General features: G+C 37.0%; 2 protein-coding genes across 4 annotated transcripts; one reads left to right on the top strand and one right to left on the bottom strand.

Moving 5' to 3' along the window:
* The first annotated feature begins 682 nt into the window (after positions 1-682).
* LOC109074890 (serine/threonine-protein phosphatase 2A activator) lies at positions 683-11,012 on the top strand. Of its 3 annotated transcripts, none has more exons than XM_019090896.2 (10): positions 683-750; positions 2,141-2,244; positions 3,436-3,522; positions 3,672-3,797; positions 4,083-4,200; positions 5,786-5,885; positions 6,042-6,166; positions 6,664-6,764; positions 8,213-8,320; positions 10,416-11,012. In XM_019090896.2, exons 1-10 carry the CDS (start codon positions 726-728, stop codon positions 10,488-10,490), a joined length of 969 nt encoding a protein of 322 aa, XP_018946441.2. In that variant the 5' UTR covers positions 683-725; the 3' UTR covers positions 10,491-11,012. The 3 variants fall into 3 exon arrangements, with proteins under 3 accessions (XP_018946441.2, XP_042580103.1, XP_042580104.1); XM_042724170.1 differs by having other exon boundaries at positions 732-750; positions 3,433-3,522; XM_042724169.1 differs by lacking the exon at positions 8,213-8,320.
* Positions 11,013-14,517: 3,505 nt separating this feature from the next.
* LOC122137451 (immediate early response gene 5-like protein) lies at positions 14,518-16,815 on the bottom strand. Its single transcript, XM_042724172.1, has one exon. It carries the CDS (start codon positions 16,633-16,635, stop codon positions 15,727-15,729), a length of 909 nt encoding a protein of 302 aa, XP_042580106.1. The 5' UTR covers positions 16,636-16,815; the 3' UTR covers positions 14,518-15,726.
* Between the last annotated feature and the right edge of the window lie 1,362 nt (positions 16,816-18,177).

Here is an 18,177-nt window from a genome sequence, read left to right as displayed (position 1 = left end):
GCGTCATCATTCGAAAAATAAAGAGGATAAAGCCTTCAATCTATTTATTAACTAAATTTAATAGCTAAATTCCACATTTAAAACCCAAATTACACTCCAAGGTCAAGATTTTAATATCCCAACACCTATTCTCCTCCCAAATGAGCATTGTACTAAGGTTTCCATTAAAGTACTTACTATATAATAATACATCACAAATAACAAATATAATAATTTCTAAATAAATAAAAATCACTGATAATAGTTTAGTTAAGAATACGTCCTTTGATTCCTAAAATTGAAATTGTGAAAGACCACATTTACATATTACGCATGTTACAAATCATACAATAGATGCAGTAACATTTTCTCACATTCACAAATGTATGTTCTTCTGCAAAATAAATAAATAAATAAATAAATAAAAACGATGTTATTTTAGGAAGGAAATTAAGCATTGTATTGATACTGTACGATTTTCTATGACACAAAAACCAATTAAAACAGTGAAAGTTTGTAAATGCTTTAATATTTTTCTATAAATTTGTATTTGTATACAGCCATTCTAGTGTATAATTTTTTATATCATGTAGAATGTTTATTGTTTATATCATATATATTATTTGTCAAATACATGTAATTTGTTCTTGTTAATAAAAAAAGTTATATATATATAGCGGATATACATATTACGCGAAAGTGCGGGTGAGAGTTGAAGGGTCGTGTTTTGTTTTGACACAGTAAACATGGCGGAGACTGAGCAATCATCAGGTACCTCACAGCGATCAAACCTTAATTTATACACGTATAATTCAAAAGGCGAATATACCAGCGATATCTGCAGATTATATATGCTGTTGTTCAACACCTGAAGGGGTGAAAGAGATGTGCATATGTGCAAGAAAGACTCTTAATTGTGTGCTCACCGCGCCTCATGTAATGAATCGACGAGAGTCTGACAGAACTGCGTTGTGGCGAATATATAGCTTATGACGCATTTTCTGCGAACAAATGACCCAAACTTAATATTTATTTGCAATGTTAATGTACTTACAATGCAGTTTAAAATATATTTTAGTGAGAGTGATTGACATAGCGGTTGAACACATTTAGTTTTAAACTTAGTTGGGTAAACCTAACGTTACTCCTGAGCATATGAAGTTGTCAGTTCTAGTGTTAGCAACGTTAGCATGTTGATCTATTCTGAAATATTTATGTATAACGGGATGTTGGAACGTTGTTGTTGAAAATAAAGAAAGAAAAGGGCAACATTCAGATAGTTTACCGTTGACCGTATATTCTGGAAACTAACTTTGCATATAAATGGGATGTGTTATTTTTGTTAAGAGAAGTAGTAAAATAGTCTCTTTAGGACCGTGTTATAGGCTCATATTTCCTGATCAGAACCAACCGAAGTCTTTCAGGTTTGGGTACACCCTCAGACTGCATTTTATATTATCTTTGGCCTTTTATGTAAGGGAATTATTATAAGGCTGATTTGTTGAACTGGCCCCTTATTCTTCACTCTATTAGTAGAAATACATGTATGAAAACAAATTAAAATTCAAGTCAAACCACAGAATGTTGTTTAGACAATGTTAAATTTTTATTTTGATAATTTTAGAACTTTTTTTTAATCTTTATTTGTACCCCAGCTGTTAATAAACGCACACTGAAGTGTTGTGTTCACTGCCACACAAAGTCATGAAGTGTGGTGCACTTACCGACCCACAAGAAATACAAATTCTGTCACTGTGTAATTAACATTAATAGTTATTTATGTTAGGTGAGATGTGTGGGACTACTATTACTTCTTCAATCCTTTCTGTCAAATTACCATATAAATGCTGGGAATTATAATCTTTTGTATTATTATGACCTAATGTTTTGATGATAATTGGTATTAGTATTTTTTTTTTTTTTTTTTTTTTTTTTTTTTTTGGTCTGAATAATGATTATTTTCGGACCTTGTCCTTCAAAAGTTTTTAAAAATAAATTATAACCAGTTTATTAAATTACATGAAAAAAAAAATTAGAATTGCAGAAACCACTTTTAACAAGTTGCTATCAGTTCTTATTAGTTTCATTATTAGTACAAATATAATTTTAATTTGACACTACATTTGGATGTGTCCATCATATTTTTTTTTCTTTTGCATAGGCTCCTCCCATGAGGATGACATGCCTCCTGTCAGTTTCAACTTCATGTTGCCAAAGAAGGAGATCAGCATGGTGCCTGATATGGGCAAATGGAAAAGATCACAGGTATGTTGTTAAACCCACTGAAGAGCAGTTTATCTGCTACTTTGAGAGATGAAAAAATAGCTCATTATCAGTCTCTTTTCTCAGTATCTCTGGAGTTTAAAGATAATAATAGCAGGGCTCTAGACTTCGACCATTTTTTGAGAATGTGCGAGTTAAAATTTGATGTGGTCGCATTTGTGCGAGTGCATGGACTGCCAGTTTAGTTTTACTTTTCTTTTTGTTTTTCATTTTAAAAAGCTTGTTATCTTTGCTGTTTACCTCACGCTCCGCTATGGAGGCTTTATTTAATTTTTTTGTTTTTTATTTAGGCTAATTGATTCCTTAGTGTTTGCTAAACATTCTGTAATTTATTAGTCTGTATGTAATATAGCATGTGGTGTATGCCATACCTTATCGTATTCGTTTTTGTTAATAAACGTTATGTAAGCTAGTTTGACGTTATAGCCTACTGTTTTGTGTTGTTGTGCTTTTTAATTAAGAATTACAATGAATCCATCTTTTGTTTTAGTTGTGACACCAAGATTGCGAATTCCAATCAAAAATCCGGCTTATAACACAGCAAAAGTGGAATTCCCATTCACAAAATTTAAATCCCAAATAATACTGATGAAAAAGAATGTGTTGAATGTTGAACACTATCATTACCATATAACTGTAAACTATAATTAAAGTTCATCAGCATGCATTGATTAATCCCATGTTGTAACAAAAAAAAAGAAAAAAAAAAGAGCGACCAGTGGGAAGAATGAGTCTAGAGCCTTGAATAAGAATCTCTGTTGTTTGACACACTTTTTATTGTGTGGCTAGTTGCAGCAGCAGCACCATTACATTTTAAAGAGACAGTCCTAAAAAATAAAAGTCATGAGAACCTCTGCATATATTACTCCTGTTAAAGGTGCACTCAGTGATCATTAGAAATGTGTAAATACAGAAATGAACATTTCTGGCCTGTAAAGAGCTGTTTTATTCTAGATCGGGGGCAGCCTTGTTGAAATCACACTACCAAATAACTTAAAATTTCAGTAAAACAAATTGCAACTTTTATTGCAAAGGCATAATAATAATTAAATCGATAATAATAATTTTATTTGTAATTTTTAAACAAAATATATTGCTTGCTAACATCTCCCTTAAAAGTCATTCAACTTTCTTTTGCTTGCATTTGAGCATGTTTCTGTTTTGTGTAAGTAGGCATATGCAGACTACATGGGATTCATTCTGACCCTGAATGAGGGCGTGAAGGGAAAGAAACTTACATGTGAATACCAGGTGTCTGAGGTGGGTCACTGTCCTGCATTTCTCTATACTGCTGTATGTTGATCTGTATGTAACAGATGAAGTAATTGGTACATATGTTTTGATCACAATAATGCCTGTTCAAGGATCAGCTCATAGAAATGTGCTTCCATGCTTTTCTTTGCTATTAGACAGTGGAGAAGTTGCTTGCCATGTTGGCAACATTAGATCGCTGGATCGATGAGACACCACCAGTCGACCAGCCTTCTCGCTTCGGCAATAAAGCTTACCGCACATGGTATGCTAAACTAGACCAGGTGAGTGCCCGTGTATGTATATGACCATTGTTTACCTTTATACTGGTTTAATTTGCTTTGGCATTAATTCTTAGATGAACTTTAAGCATACAGTGCCTTCAGAAAATATTCACCATCCATTTGATTATTTCTTCTTCTGTTGTGTTTCTTCAAAATAAAACTGATTTTTTTAGTGCAGTATTTAAATGAGAGAATTGGATAAGGTGAATATTTTTTGATAGCAATGTGTAATTTCTGTGCTGTCCGTATGAGGTGAAACGCTGTAACAGTGTTTTGTGTGTGCAGGAAGCAGAGGCTCTGGTCACAGGGGTTCTGCCCTCAGAGCGTCATGATGCTGCTCCAGAGATTGCCGTCTACCTGAAAGAGGCTGTGGGCAACTCCACCAGGATTGACTATGGCACAGGTCTGTGTGGGGAAACACAAATATATGTGTTCATTGTATTTCTTATATGTTTGTGACTGTGTTTTTCCATAGTTGTCTTTGAAGAGAAATGATAACTTTTCACACTTTTATCTGTCAGTCGTTAATAAATTCAACTGTCACATCAGAGAGAATAATAAAGACAAAACATGAACTAGTCTTTTAGATTTTTACTTTCAAAACATCAGCTATATGGACTCTTTTTACAGACTGTGATGATGCATTTTCACAGTTAAGTTTTTTTGTATTTTCATTTTTTTTAAATTGTCTATTTTATAACACTGTATTATTTAACACAGCTGCATGAGTGTTTCTAAAACAGCGGCTGAGGAAATGATAACAAATTTGACATCTTTCTCTCTCCTGACCAATGTAATCAATCTCTCAATATTTTTTTCCTCTTTTTTAAAGTCATAAGCCCCTTTCAAACTGCACATTGGACCCAGAAAATTGCCGGAACATTGCCAGGTCACCTTCTGTGTAAACCCAAACACGTCCCAGGATTGATTCCGGGATTGATCCTGGGTTGGGGACCTAGTAACATTGCCGGGTTCAGTCCCAGAACGAGCTCTGTGTGAACAAAAGCCAGAACTAATGCCGTAAAGGGTGTGTCGTAGTGATGACACACGTTATCACACGACTCTTTTACCATGTGTTTGGAAGGCAGATCAGCATTCGTGCCAAAACAAATATGTGCAAACTGTAACGAAGCAGAGATCAGTTAGTTCCTCACTTTCTGCGCTGAAGCTGAGATCATTCGCCAGCTTAAGTGAAAGTTAACGTGCCTAGCTTTTTCGACTTGTGCATTACACGTCACACCCTGATATCACGTGTCTTCACGGGACCTTTACGGGTTGTGTGTGAACACACGCACATATTCCGGGAAATCACTGGCAGTGTGAAAGGGGCAAAATCTAGTGACCCGGGAACAAATGCCGGGACACATTACCCGTGTATTTTCTGGAATCGCAGTGTGAAAGGGGCTATAGAGGCACTGTCATGAATTTTATTTAAAAATTATATTAGTTGTAGTTTCTGTTTACCACTGTAGAAGTTTACCAAACTATAATATTCAGAGAACTCTGGAAATGTATAAAGGGTCCATTATATACAAACATCAATGTATTTAATGTTGTTCTTCTGGATAATCACTAGAGGGTGCTGTTGAAACACAAAACATTTGGATGCTTTTAAGAGCTTAACATGATTCAGATACAGATTTTAAGGGTTACAAATCTTAAGTACGCTAAGCAGTTCTTGATTCATATAAAGTCTGACATGATTCACACTGATAACACTGAAAGCGTTCATGAGAGTAATTTATTTGTAATTAAATTACACTGGTTATATTTGTTTTTGAGTGTAACCAGCAATGACGATGCAAATAGAAATAGAATTGCCTTGCCATTATTTTGCTGTACAGTGGCATTTTATCTCATCACATCCAATTCAGACTATAAGCTTACCATTCAGGTAAAATGCTGTGGTGCTGTAGAACCGCTTCAGCTGTGTAGGGAACCGCTGGTTGCATTATTTAGCAGAAGAAATAACTTGTTTCTGTGTGCAGGTCATGAGGCGGCATTTGCTGCATTCCTCTGCTGTCTTTGTAAGGTGGGAGCTCTGCGCATTGAGGACCAGCTGGCCATCATATTTAAAGTTTTTGACACGTTAGTGCATCTTATTGCTTGACTTCTTATTTTGAATACTTTAAATTTGTAACTTCCAGCAAGTCTGCACTTTATTGCACACTAATGCATGGTTGTTGATGGTCTAAAACTGTGAAGAACTCATTTGCATTAAGCTTTATGATCTTATTGGCGTAGGTATCTGCAAGTGATGCACAAACTGCAGAAGACGTATAGGATGGAGCCAGCAGGGAGTCAGGGTGTGTGGGGTCTTGACGACTTTCAGTTCCTTCCCTTCATATGGGGGAGCTCACAGCTTATAGGTATCAACTCTTTCTTTGTTGCCTATTTTATTTATAATGTGTTGTGGTCTGGATATATGCCTCCTTTTTTATTCTTTAACAACAGCGAGCTCAATTTTTTGTTAGATCTAGACAGTGTTATTTTTGTATTATTTAGATACTGTTATAATATTTAGTTTATGTTTTAGTAATTCTATGTGCTTTTGTTGTTTTTATGATTTTTGTTTGTATTTCTATTTAGCTTTAATATTTGTGTCAATTTTAGTAATGTTATTAGATTAAATAACATTTCCAATTTCATTTAAGTTTCTGTCTAATATTTACATTTAATTTCAGTTTTATTACAGTTTTTTTTTTTAAATAGTTTTAGTATACATTAAAACACTGTAAAAAAAAAAAAAAAACTGTACCTAGAGCTGGCTAAATTCAGGTTCATTGTTGTTTGCAGTGACTAACATGGAGACACCTAGTGGTCACACTGTGAAACTGAAGTGTGTTTGTTCATGTGTTGTGTGTAGACCACCCAACCCTGGAGCCCAAACACTTTGTGGAGGAGAAGGTTGTAAACGAGTACCACCAAGACTACATGTTTCTGGAGAGCATTAAATTCATCAATGAGGTGTGTGTCATCTCATGGCGTCTGCTCGTGGAAAGACCATTTTCCATTTCATTTTCATTTTGTGTGTGTGATCTAAAGAAAATTTAGATCACACACAAGCAAAAACTCAGAAGTTCCATTCATGTAAATACTTACAATGTATAGTTTAAAACTCTCTCTCTCTCAGGAAGGTTGCGTTTGGACTCCACTCACATGAGTCATTTCCTTCCTTCCCTGCATGTTGTTGTGAATCACTCCTAAGGCCCCTAGGGCCCACCCCCTCCTTTCTCTTTCTCTTTCCTCTGTCTCTCTCTCGCTCTCTCTCCTCCCTTTCCTTCTCTCCATTCCTCTTTGTGGGGCTAGTAGGTCTCTGGAAAGTCTGGCTTGACGAGAGCAGTGTGTGTGTGTGTGTGTGTGTGTGTGTGGAGTAAAGCCACACAGCACTGCCATTCATAACGTGCTCTTTCCCAAGGGCAGCCCACAAGCCCCTCTCTCTCGTAAACTCTCATGAATAGACTTCATAGTACAGTGAATTAATGATGACTGTCAAATTACCAATACTACAGAAGAGTTAATAATCTTTTGATAATGTTATTATACTTTTATTATGTTTATTTACTTCACACACATTTACTACCAATCAAAAGTTTTGGTTCAGTAATATTTTTTAAAAAGAGTGAATACTTTTATTCAGCAAGGAAGCAATAGATGCAAAACTGTTGGTTAAGACATTTATAATGTTAATGTTATTTTAAATAAATTCTGTTCTTTTGAAATTACTATTCATCAAAGAATCCTGAGAAGAAAAAAAAACATTTCACAGTTTCAGCATGCTAAAATGATTTCTGAAAGGTCATGTGACACTAAACATTGGAGTAATGGAGTAATGACTACTGAAAATTCAGCTTTGCAATCACAGCACTACATTTTATTTTAAAATATATTAAAATAGAAAACGGTTTTTTTATTTATTTTAAAAATATTTCACAAAATTTTTACTGTATTTTTGAACAGCAGATCATTTTGATTTCCTCCGCAATCAGAAACATTATTTATTGTATAAACTCTATGAACTTTGATTTTCAGTAACTTTATAATTTTTGTTTTAGTTTAGTAGTGTTTCTACTATTTTGCTAATAGTAGTGCTAAATTCTGTTCATTGGTTTTCTAGTAACCTTTATGTTTCTTCAACTAATTTGAAGAACCACTTTCACAACGATTGTTGTATTGGTATTTGACAGATCTGACCTGTGGTCAGCACAAACATAAGAATTTATTCTTTTCTTCTCCGCATAAAATCAATTTTTATCTTAGCAACTTTCCACCACAGTTAAAAGTGAAATATCTTATTCAAAGTAGAATTGTTAGGTTTTAAATTGCTCTATTAAATCCAGCTTTGATGCTGATTGCACTGTATATCTTAAGTTCACTGTCATCTTCTTAATCACTACGTATTTTTCCTCTTTTAGATGAAAACAGGTCCTTTTGCCGAACATTCGAATCAGCTTTGGAACATCAGTGCTGTTCCTTCTTGGTCCAAAGTCAATCAAGGTCTCATACGAATGTATAAAGCGGAAGTAAGTAGCATGATATAATAAACACTTTTGAATGTCAGGAGTAAACTTTATATGATAGTGACTCCTTATATAGAGTATGTAAATGGTACATTGGTTTTATCACAACTAAAAGAAATATATGAATAAACATTCCATTCAGAATGCAGAATTGCAGGCTACCCACTCACACAGTCTACATGTGACATTTATATGCGTCATTACAAATGCCAAGCAGTGGATTCACAGTTTGTGAAGTTTTAAGACCAGGGCTGGAAGAGTTAATTGAGCAAACATGTGTGTTCGAGGGGAAGAACCGAGTGCCCCACCCCCTCCTCCAAAGCCCACATCCTGTGTTTTTGAGAAGACGGCTGTGCTCCCTCCCCCTTCTCTCCGCTCTGTGCTGAGGGGCCAGTCTGTCTGCAAATTCCCCTCCTCCTTCCCTCTCTCTCTCTCTCTCTCTCTCTCTCTCTCTCTCTCTCTCTCTCTCTCTCTCTCTCTCTCACCCTGTCTGTCTTTCCCCACCCCCGTATATATCACACTCTCGTTCTCTCTTTGACTCCACCAGCCAGGGACTCATGACTGTTACTGATGTCTTTCAAGTTAAATACAAGTTAAAGAGATGTTTTTTTCTGAGTATGAAAGCTATTCATGTGGATGTTATATATGAAAGGTTTTAATTCTGTATCTGAGCGACATTTCAATGTGCTTTTGTCTCAATTTTACTTTTTTCTACATTGAAATACATACTGAGAGGCCCTTGCTTCTCGTCTCCATTGGCCTTATGTGTAGTTTGAGGATCCTGTACACTTCAAGAGCTTTCCACAGACTGTTATTCAGCATGGATGCATAAAATTGATCAGAAGCGAGGAGTCGAGACATTTAAAGCGTTACAAAAGATTTCTATTTCAAATAAACGCTGTTCTTTTGAATGTTCTGTTTATCAAAAAATTCTGAAAAAGCTTTCTATTAAAATATTAAGCAACATTGATAATAATAAGAAATCTTTCTTAAACACCAGATCAGCTCTCGTTGCACGCGCCGCAATGCAGCAACACACGATAAAAGGTATCTTTTCCAAGTTAATCAGAGTTTTTGTCCTAATAAGCTGTGATGGCGACATGCTCAATTTCTATTTTAGAAATGGTTTCTATTTCTGCGACGTCGCAGCTGGAGCAACAACATACAAACTATACATACAACATACTTCGTAAATTTCATTGTGAGTGCAGTGCGCTTGCAGAGAAAGCCCACCTACACACGCTTTTGATTGGCTGTGACAAACACTCAAATTGTTTGTCGCTGGAATCTTGTCGCGTTGAGTGTAGTTAAGACACAGTGTTAGAATAACAGTCATGTGACAGTGAGGACTGAAGTAATGGCTGCTAAAAAATTCAGCTTTGCCATCACAGGAATAAATTACATTTTATAATAATTAAAAATAAAATAAATGTTTTAAATTGTAATAATATTTCACCATAATACTATTTTTGATCAAATAATTGAAGTTTTGCTGAGTATAAGAGACTTCTTTCAAAAACATTAAAAATAATAATTCTGACCCCAAACTTTTTAACCGTAGTATATGTGGATATATGTGACCCTGGACCACAAAACCAGTCTTAAGTCGCTGGGGTATATTTGTAGCAATAGCCAAAAATAAATTGTATGGGTCAAAATTATTGATTTTTCTTTTATGCCAAAAATCATGAGGATATTAAGTAAAGATCATGTTCCATGAAGATATTTTGTAAATTTCCTACTGTTAATATATCAAAACTTAATTTTTGATTAGTAATATACATTGCTAAGGACTTCATTTGGACAACTTTAAAAACGATTTTCTCAATATTTTGATTTTTTTGCACCCTTAGATTCCAGATATTCAAATAGTTGTATCTCGGCCAAATATTCAATGGAAAGATTATTTATTCAGCTTTCAGTTGATGTATAAATCTCAATTTTGAAAAATTGACAATTAAGACTGGTTTTGTGGTCCAGGCTCACATATATCCTCTGTATATAGTCTTATTCTATTTGGAGACCATAGCATTTAGACATTTTCTTGCTGTAAAGTTGATTGATACTAGCAAAGTCTTTCTCTGTCATCCTCTCACAGTGTCTAGAAAAATTCCCCGTCATCCAGCATTTCAAGTTTGGCAGCCTGCTCTCCATCCAGCCAGTCAAACCATAAGAGACAAGAAAAAGAATTTGCACCTCGTCAGAGAACACAACCAGCTCTTCAACTTCAGATGAACCCGCTTCAGTTCCAGTTAACAAACCTGAATATGCATTCTCATCACCAGAGGTGCTTGGTCTTACTCCTGAAGATCTACTTTCCTGGAGAGTTCAGTCCCAAACCTGCTCTTATACATTCAACCCTAAAAGATTTCATTGAATCTGAAGACCTAGATTATCAGGTTCAGGAGTATTTGAGTAGAGTTGAACTAAACTCTGCAGAACGGTAGATCTAAACAGCCCTGCTCTTCACAATCACCTAGTTCTGCATATGAAATCCCACCTCTGATATTCCTCTTTAAGTGACACAGTTTGTCTGTATGGTTTTATTTATCTATTCCCTGCAAGCAGGAAGTTAAACTGCTACTTAGACACCTGCAGTGAGCACTCTCAACGCAGTTATGTGCATACATTTTCATCTGGATTGGCATTTATATTTATTTATGTGTATATAAAGAGCTTTTCATGATGAACGGTTGAAGGCTTGGTTTTGGTTTAATGGATTCTATTTCCTGTGTGCAAAGATCTGAAGCCAATGAACAATAATATGTGTGTGTGTGGGTGTGGGTGTTTGTGAGTTCATGGAGCATCAGTGTCTCAAAAGGCACTTATAGTGAACTTCTTGCTGTTCATTTATCAAAGATTGCTGAGGCATGTGGTGTGAATGGTTTTGATAAGTGTCATTTTTACCTATGTAAGACATTAATAAGTTGTCAACCACCTTAGTTTTACATTTTTGGCTGTGCTTGTTTCTTTCATGTTCACTTAACTGAAAATGAGATGAGTAAAATGCCAAAAAGACCCTTTTAGTTTCTAAACAGCCACATGTGGCTAATACATTAGTCTTCTGTTTGCTATTATAAAGCTATGAATTGGATCCAGCAGTTTAGCATGATGCAACATTAGTAAAGTATATTTAATTTCTAAACATCATTCTGTGTAAATAAATTATTTCGGTTTGCTTCAGAACAAACACAAGAGGGCACATCATAAAGAACAGGGTACAGTCTACATGTTAAAATTACTGAAATATTGGTGCAAAGCTTTTGTTACTCAAATACAGTAACTCTTTTTACCATTAGAACCGGACAATTCGTCTGTGAACACTTTTTTACATCAGCAGAAATATTTATCCTTCACAGAGTAAGTTTTCATAGATCTGCACAATTTGTGAGCACATTAGATTGATGAACCATATTTTCAAGAATCAAGCCTTGTTGTTTTACATGGGTTAATATGGAACTAACAGACCTGGGCAGCCTTTCCTAAATGCTTTGTAGGCCTAAGTAGATTGTTGAAAGCATTAGCACCAATGATCTGTGATCTACTTAGGATTGCAATGCTTTTGGGAATCACAGCGCTTGGTGTTAAATGTTATAAGATTATTTCTATAGCTGGATGCCAGCAGCCAGCTGCAAACAACACTTTAAATTAATATAAACAAGTTAAAATTACATTAGCGATTATTATGACTTGCTTAAACCATTTGTTGCAACCAGATCCATATTAGTCTCAGTTTCAAAAGAATAACCATCATCAAAATCATTAGTGTTTTACAGTTAGCTTTCTGAGTGTCCATTGAGAGTATTTAATAAAAAATAGTTTTTTGAGATTGAATGGAACAATGGAATGTAATAATGGGACATAACACATACTGTTTAACTGCTTCCCAACCAACACAGCTAAGTTTCAAGTTAATTAATCATTAACACTGTGACTCTTATACTTTATACAGAGGCCTACCAGGTTTAACAGTTTGTGGTTTCTTTTCCTCATCACAATACACACAAATTTCAAGTATTTTTTCAATTATTTTCAAGTTCACACAAATTTCAAGTATTTCAGCAGTGTCCTGTTATGTGACATGCTATAATTCATCTAAAGTTGTATATAATTTAAGTAAAAGGTTTCATTACCTCAAAGGGACAGATATGAAGTACAAATGGCAAATATTTTTATACTTTTTTTAAGCTTATGATTTCAGGTAAAATGGTCATTATATGTAGGCCTATATGTACATTCAAACCTGAAATCGTGATGCTAAAAAAGCTTTCCATAAGGTGATTTTAAGTTTTGTTATAAAAAAGAAACGACATTCCTGATGCAAATTTGGTTATATGTTATTATTATGTTATTTTTATTTTTTGTCTTAGCAAAACCTACATGCAGGCCAGACCAATTCACATTCTGTAGTTTCAGTCGAGTCATTTTCGGTGGTTACCAAATTCAGCATCTGCCCAGTCACTGTAGTCCAGACGCCCCACTGTGAAAGTCCGCACAGCTTGCTGAGTAATTGACATGAACGCATGTCGATTTTACCCCCAGCACCCATCCGCCTCCCCCGTTTCTATTCAACTGTATTCAGACGCAGGCTCCACTGCTGAGTTCAACAGGCGCAGCTGAGATAAGATAAGATTAAAGTCGTGCCTTTTGTCTTCATTAACATTTGATGTTACCACTGAGCCCGTTTCACAAGCCTGCTCATTTTGAAAGGTGTAAACAGAAGTGTATTTAGTACATATATCACGTCCACCGACTAATGAAACGCGCGCTATCTATGTTGAATGTTCTGTGTGTGTGTATAATTGAAGGCGCATGGATCCTTCCATCATGTAAAATGAGAAAATCTGCATTCGCTCTCCACGGTAGCGTTTCCCGCGTTGGCCACGCGGAGGAGCTCGCCATACACCACACTCCTGGTTGTGCATCGCCCTGTCAAAAATAAACGAATATACAACAAACGGTCTTTTTATAAAATAGATTTGGTAACGCTAGCATAGACACCATTCCCCAAAAATCAGTCCATTCGGGGGGGGGGGGGGAACGCCAAAAAGTCTCAAAACTAACGTTTTACGATCATTATATAGGCTAGCCGACATTAATTTAACCTTGTTGAATCATTCAGTAATTTCACAGACGTGTCGTCCTTGCAAACCAAGCTCGATGCAACCGTACAACATATTTCACGGTTTAAAACGCCTCGTTATAATGTAGCTACTACACAACATACCGCGCAACCGAATTACCTGCGCTTTTAGCGAGATTTAAACGCGCGCGAAGCAGAACGTTGAAAATAGACATGACAACGACTTGATAACAGCCTATGCATGTTGGACGTTGATGTGTCGGGTGTACTGCGGTATCTCAGATTGAGAGGAGTCGGGAGGTTTCGGCTGGAGATGAGAGAGAGACCAGAGAGAGGACAGGGAGGGGAGGGTGGAGGGGGTTGCAGGGAGCAGCGGATTCGAGGTCAGCCCGAGGTGCCGCTACATAGGCGCTCTGATACCTTCATTCATTGATTTTGAAGAACACCACCATGTGGCATACAGCAGAGATAACACAGTCTGCAAGTTTAGCGAAAGTTTCTGGCTAAAAAAAAAGGTGAACACTGTGCCCGCCAATAGGACGTGACGCGTGTGTCAGCCAAAAGTTTGCTTTTAGGATCCTTTTAGGAGTCTGGTCCTTGCTTCAAACCCTGGTTTTAAATGTAGGCTTACCTGAATGATATGCTGATGCTTTATTTTCTTTATGGTGTATATACTTATACTTTTCTTTTCGTTGGATGTTCTATTCTTGGCCTGCAGGTGACAGTTTAATATCTCGCAGGTAATGGCATAGGCCTATATCTAAAATTAAAATTCAGGTGATCCAAAACAATAATGAGAATATTCATTTAGGAACTTGAATGCACAGTATTGGGTTCTAGAAATATTTGCCATTTAGTTCTGTAGGCTAATACCCTACTTGATTAAAAGTCTAAGATTTTCTGTTAAAGTGAGGTGTGGAAAATATGGCAGATATATTATAAATAAGACCTCGATTATTGTGGATATGGCAGATGAGACGTGCTAAGGATGTTGGATTTTGCATGTAACCTTTCTGTTGTGTTGCCTAATTGAGCGAAGCTCAATATCATCAGGCCTACATTTTAAGGCAGCTATAATGAACACTCTTGGTTTATCAAAAAAAGAGGCAATGCAAAGTAAGTTTCATTTTTTATTAAGGTTATAAATTTTAAACAAATACTTTCTAAAACAGTTTTACCCGGTGATATACAATTTAATATGCACAAAAATACAAGAATACCAACAAAATATGGAGAATACGTCTGAAAACGTCTTTAATTCAGTACACATAGTGCTTATTTAATGTGAGGACGTATGGCTAATTTATGAGATTGCCTTTTTAGAACAAAAGGTCTAAGTTTGTAGAAAATAAAATCAAACCCACAAAACCAAGCAAATGCTGGCATCATGAATTACTGTGAAGGCTTAAACTTTTGCTGAGAGTAAGGGGGCGGGAAACGGTTAACGCTGGAGACTGGATAGTCAACAAAAATACCTGGCAGATTAAATCACGGCGTGCATTATGGGAGTTGTAGTGTTAATTAATGGCCCCAACGTTCAGTGTTGATGAGGTGACTGGCATAGGCGAACTACAAACACACTCAGAGGAACTGGAGCTGTAGGTCAGTGCAGTCAACAAAACGCTCCAGTCCTCGCCACGTTCAACAGCACATTTCAGAATACAGAAAACAACAAACTGAGACAGGGAGGGGGTTCAAATATTGCACCTTCATTAGCCTACTTGATTGCCTTGTGTGATACTACAGAATGTAGTCTGTGTAAGCCAGTCCTCTTCCTGTAGCACGAGCTCAGATAGTATTGTTGTTGTAGCCTGTTCTACTGGTAAACTGGTAGTCGTTAAAACGTTAGAAAATGTGACACGGCAGATTAAAGTGTTATGTTCTGTGTGAGAAATAAGCGTGCAGTGGGTATAGGCTTCTCCGTTTGCAGCCTGTTATTCCCAACATTACATGGGCTGTAATGTTATTTTACAATACATCTTTGTGAAAGTTCCTGGGGAGGGAGAGAAAAAAGAAACAATCCACGAGCGAAACATTCAGATACTTTCCGTGTTTGTGGCCATAGCTAGCAGTCTGCGTTGGGTTTAAGGCAACGAAATTCAACTTGGTTTTAAAACGCTTGTTGTAGGCTATCGACATTTGTTTTAAAGGATACATCACAAGTGGTAGGCTACAACCACCGTCCGCCTCCCCCACTGAAACGAAACTAAAAACAAACCCAAATAAAAAGGCTTAAATAACTTTGCTGCAAAAATAAAAGTCAATTTGTCTTAGACTTTGTACATTTGTTTTTCATAAAGTATCTGTATTCGCATTAACCACAGAGTCAAAAGGCTACAATAGCTCTCGTCCAAGCCCCTAAACTCGCCAGGGCTTGTTTGCTACAGAACTGTCCGTTTAAGGCTTGCTCCAAGTCCGCCTGTCTGCTCACCAGTCCCGAAAACCCCGAGCCGAAGATCGAGATGAGGTTGGAAATGTTCGACGTGTCCAAGGGCTCCGTGCACGCGTATGAAGAGTCCTCAAATTTCGCTCTTTTACACGGCGTAAAATCCGGTACCTCTTCGATCTCGGACACGTAGTACCCAAAGTCAAGCTTGCGTTTCTTGGCCGGGCTCTGCGCGCCCTGGCAGCACTGTTGGAGCGAAGCGCAGCAGTCCTGATGCAAATACCCGTTTTCTACTGTGGTAACGACATGTGTGTCCAAATCGAGCACTGTAGTTTTGTTGCAGTGCATGCTGTTTACCGGCGAAAAGTCACAGCTGGACACGGGGTAAGCTTCCGCGCAGCAGCTGCGGTAGAACGAGGGTTCCTGCGCTTTGCAGACCTCCTCGCTTTGGAGAGCTAGGGGCACCGAGCAGGCGCTGCTAGGCTGGATGTGCTGCGCCGAAGGAGCCTGGTGACTGACGGGCAGGAGCGCACCGCAGAGGCTCGCCGACTCGGTCGCGCTGCCGCAGCAGTCCCCCGTCTGCTCCTCGCAGTCCTCCACCAGTTCGAGAGGGTTCAGCTCCTGGATCTCGTTGCAGACGGTCATCACCTCCTCGTACTGCTGCATTCTGTAGATTTCAGCGTACTTCTCGTTCATGTAGACTTGCCTGGCGTTCCTTAGTACATAAGAGACCAGCAGGTTTTTGTGCAGCTTGATTCCTCCTCTCTGCGTACGGGAGTTGTGGATTTTCCTTAATGATATCGAAATGAGACTTTGTGCATCCACTGCACACTCCATGGTGTTGATCATGGTCGGGGGTCGTGATGTTCTCCCACCACTCCGACGAAGGACACAAACTTTATTTTAGTCAGAATCACGATATTTCGTGCGGGGACGATGGCTTAAGTCAGCTCTGTGGAGTAACATTGAACGTGGTCGTTTCTGCCTCAGCGTGTGAGCGTAGGCAATCATTAGCCTGCGCTTGCTGCCATAGTATATATATGGCGAAGAACTTTCCGCCCACTTCGCCTCCGGCCAATCAGAAGCCGAGAATACCGTTGAGTGACAAGCAAATTCCACCAAGAGGTTTTGATCTCGTCCAATCACACAGAGGCGGTTCTTCTGTGCTATTCAAATTCCAAACTGACTTTACCAAACTGGAATGTTCTCATGAGGCGCATTGTGCATCGGAGTGCATGCTCTTGTCATGTGTGCCGGAGAGACTTCTTGAAGGATCTGACACAAATTCACCAAAATATTTCCTTTCATAAGTTAAAAAGTACTAAGCACTGTAAGTTTAACACAACTGAAAAACACGCTGTATGAGTTATTACGACCTGGAAGTTTAAAAGGTCATTAAAACTAAAATTTCTCTGTTTTGGGTAATCGATATTTTAAGAACATTATACTCATTTCCAACTTACATACAAACCGTACCAGCATATGAAACGTTACATTATTGATCATAAATATGTAAATACAGCTTTATATTTAATGCATTTTTTTTTTTTTAAAAAACATGAATGATATGGATGATTTAGACGGAAAGACAGCAAATGTAATTGACATGCATACTACATAATTAGTCTAAAAAAATATTGTATTATGTTTCTCTAATATAGATTCTTTATAGTTTAGCAAGGTTTAGGCTATACAGACATTTCAAACTGTTTGTGCAAGAACATTTTATTTCTTATTTATTTCTCTAATTGCTGTTCATTCTTCCCACTAGTATAACAGATCACAGCAGTTTTTAAGAGAATCATTTCGATATTCCTGGTCAACTCTCTCTCTCTCTCTCTCTCTCTCTAACACACACACACACACACACACACACACACACACACACACACACACACACACACACACACATGCACAAACTCAGTTCTCCAGTGGGAGCTAAAGCTTATATCTCTGCATTTTCACAATGCCCAAAATGTATTGTGAATACCCAAATGAATTGAAATACCCAAAATGTATTGAACGTATAAATAATCAATAAACAACTAAACAAGTAACCAACACACACAACCAAACATAAAGGATGAAAAGAGTAGCAACATTACAATCATGCATTAAAAAAAAATAGAATGTGAAAAATATGTAAAAACACTAACAATAAAGCTGTTTGTACAGTTCAAAGTAAAGCTTATGCTTTAATTTCCATAAGAAAAGTAAAATTGTTTGCAATGGTAAGAAGAGATATTGTTTAGCTGAGTTTAGCTGTGAGTTCTGTCATGCAACATTAATTTCAGAGAAGCTATCCATGAAATACAGTAACAATATGTAGGAGTCTTCTGAAGAGATTTAGAAAATTAGCTAATTTAATAATAAACAGCTGTAAATCAGCAC

This window comes from Cyprinus carpio, chromosome B5 (genome assembly GCF_018340385.1).
Source record: "Cyprinus carpio isolate SPL01 chromosome B5, ASM1834038v1, whole genome shotgun sequence".
NCBI classification, from domain to species: domain Eukaryota; kingdom Metazoa; phylum Chordata; class Actinopteri; order Cypriniformes; family Cyprinidae; genus Cyprinus; species Cyprinus carpio.
This window is presented reverse-complemented; position numbering and strand designations above follow the sequence as displayed.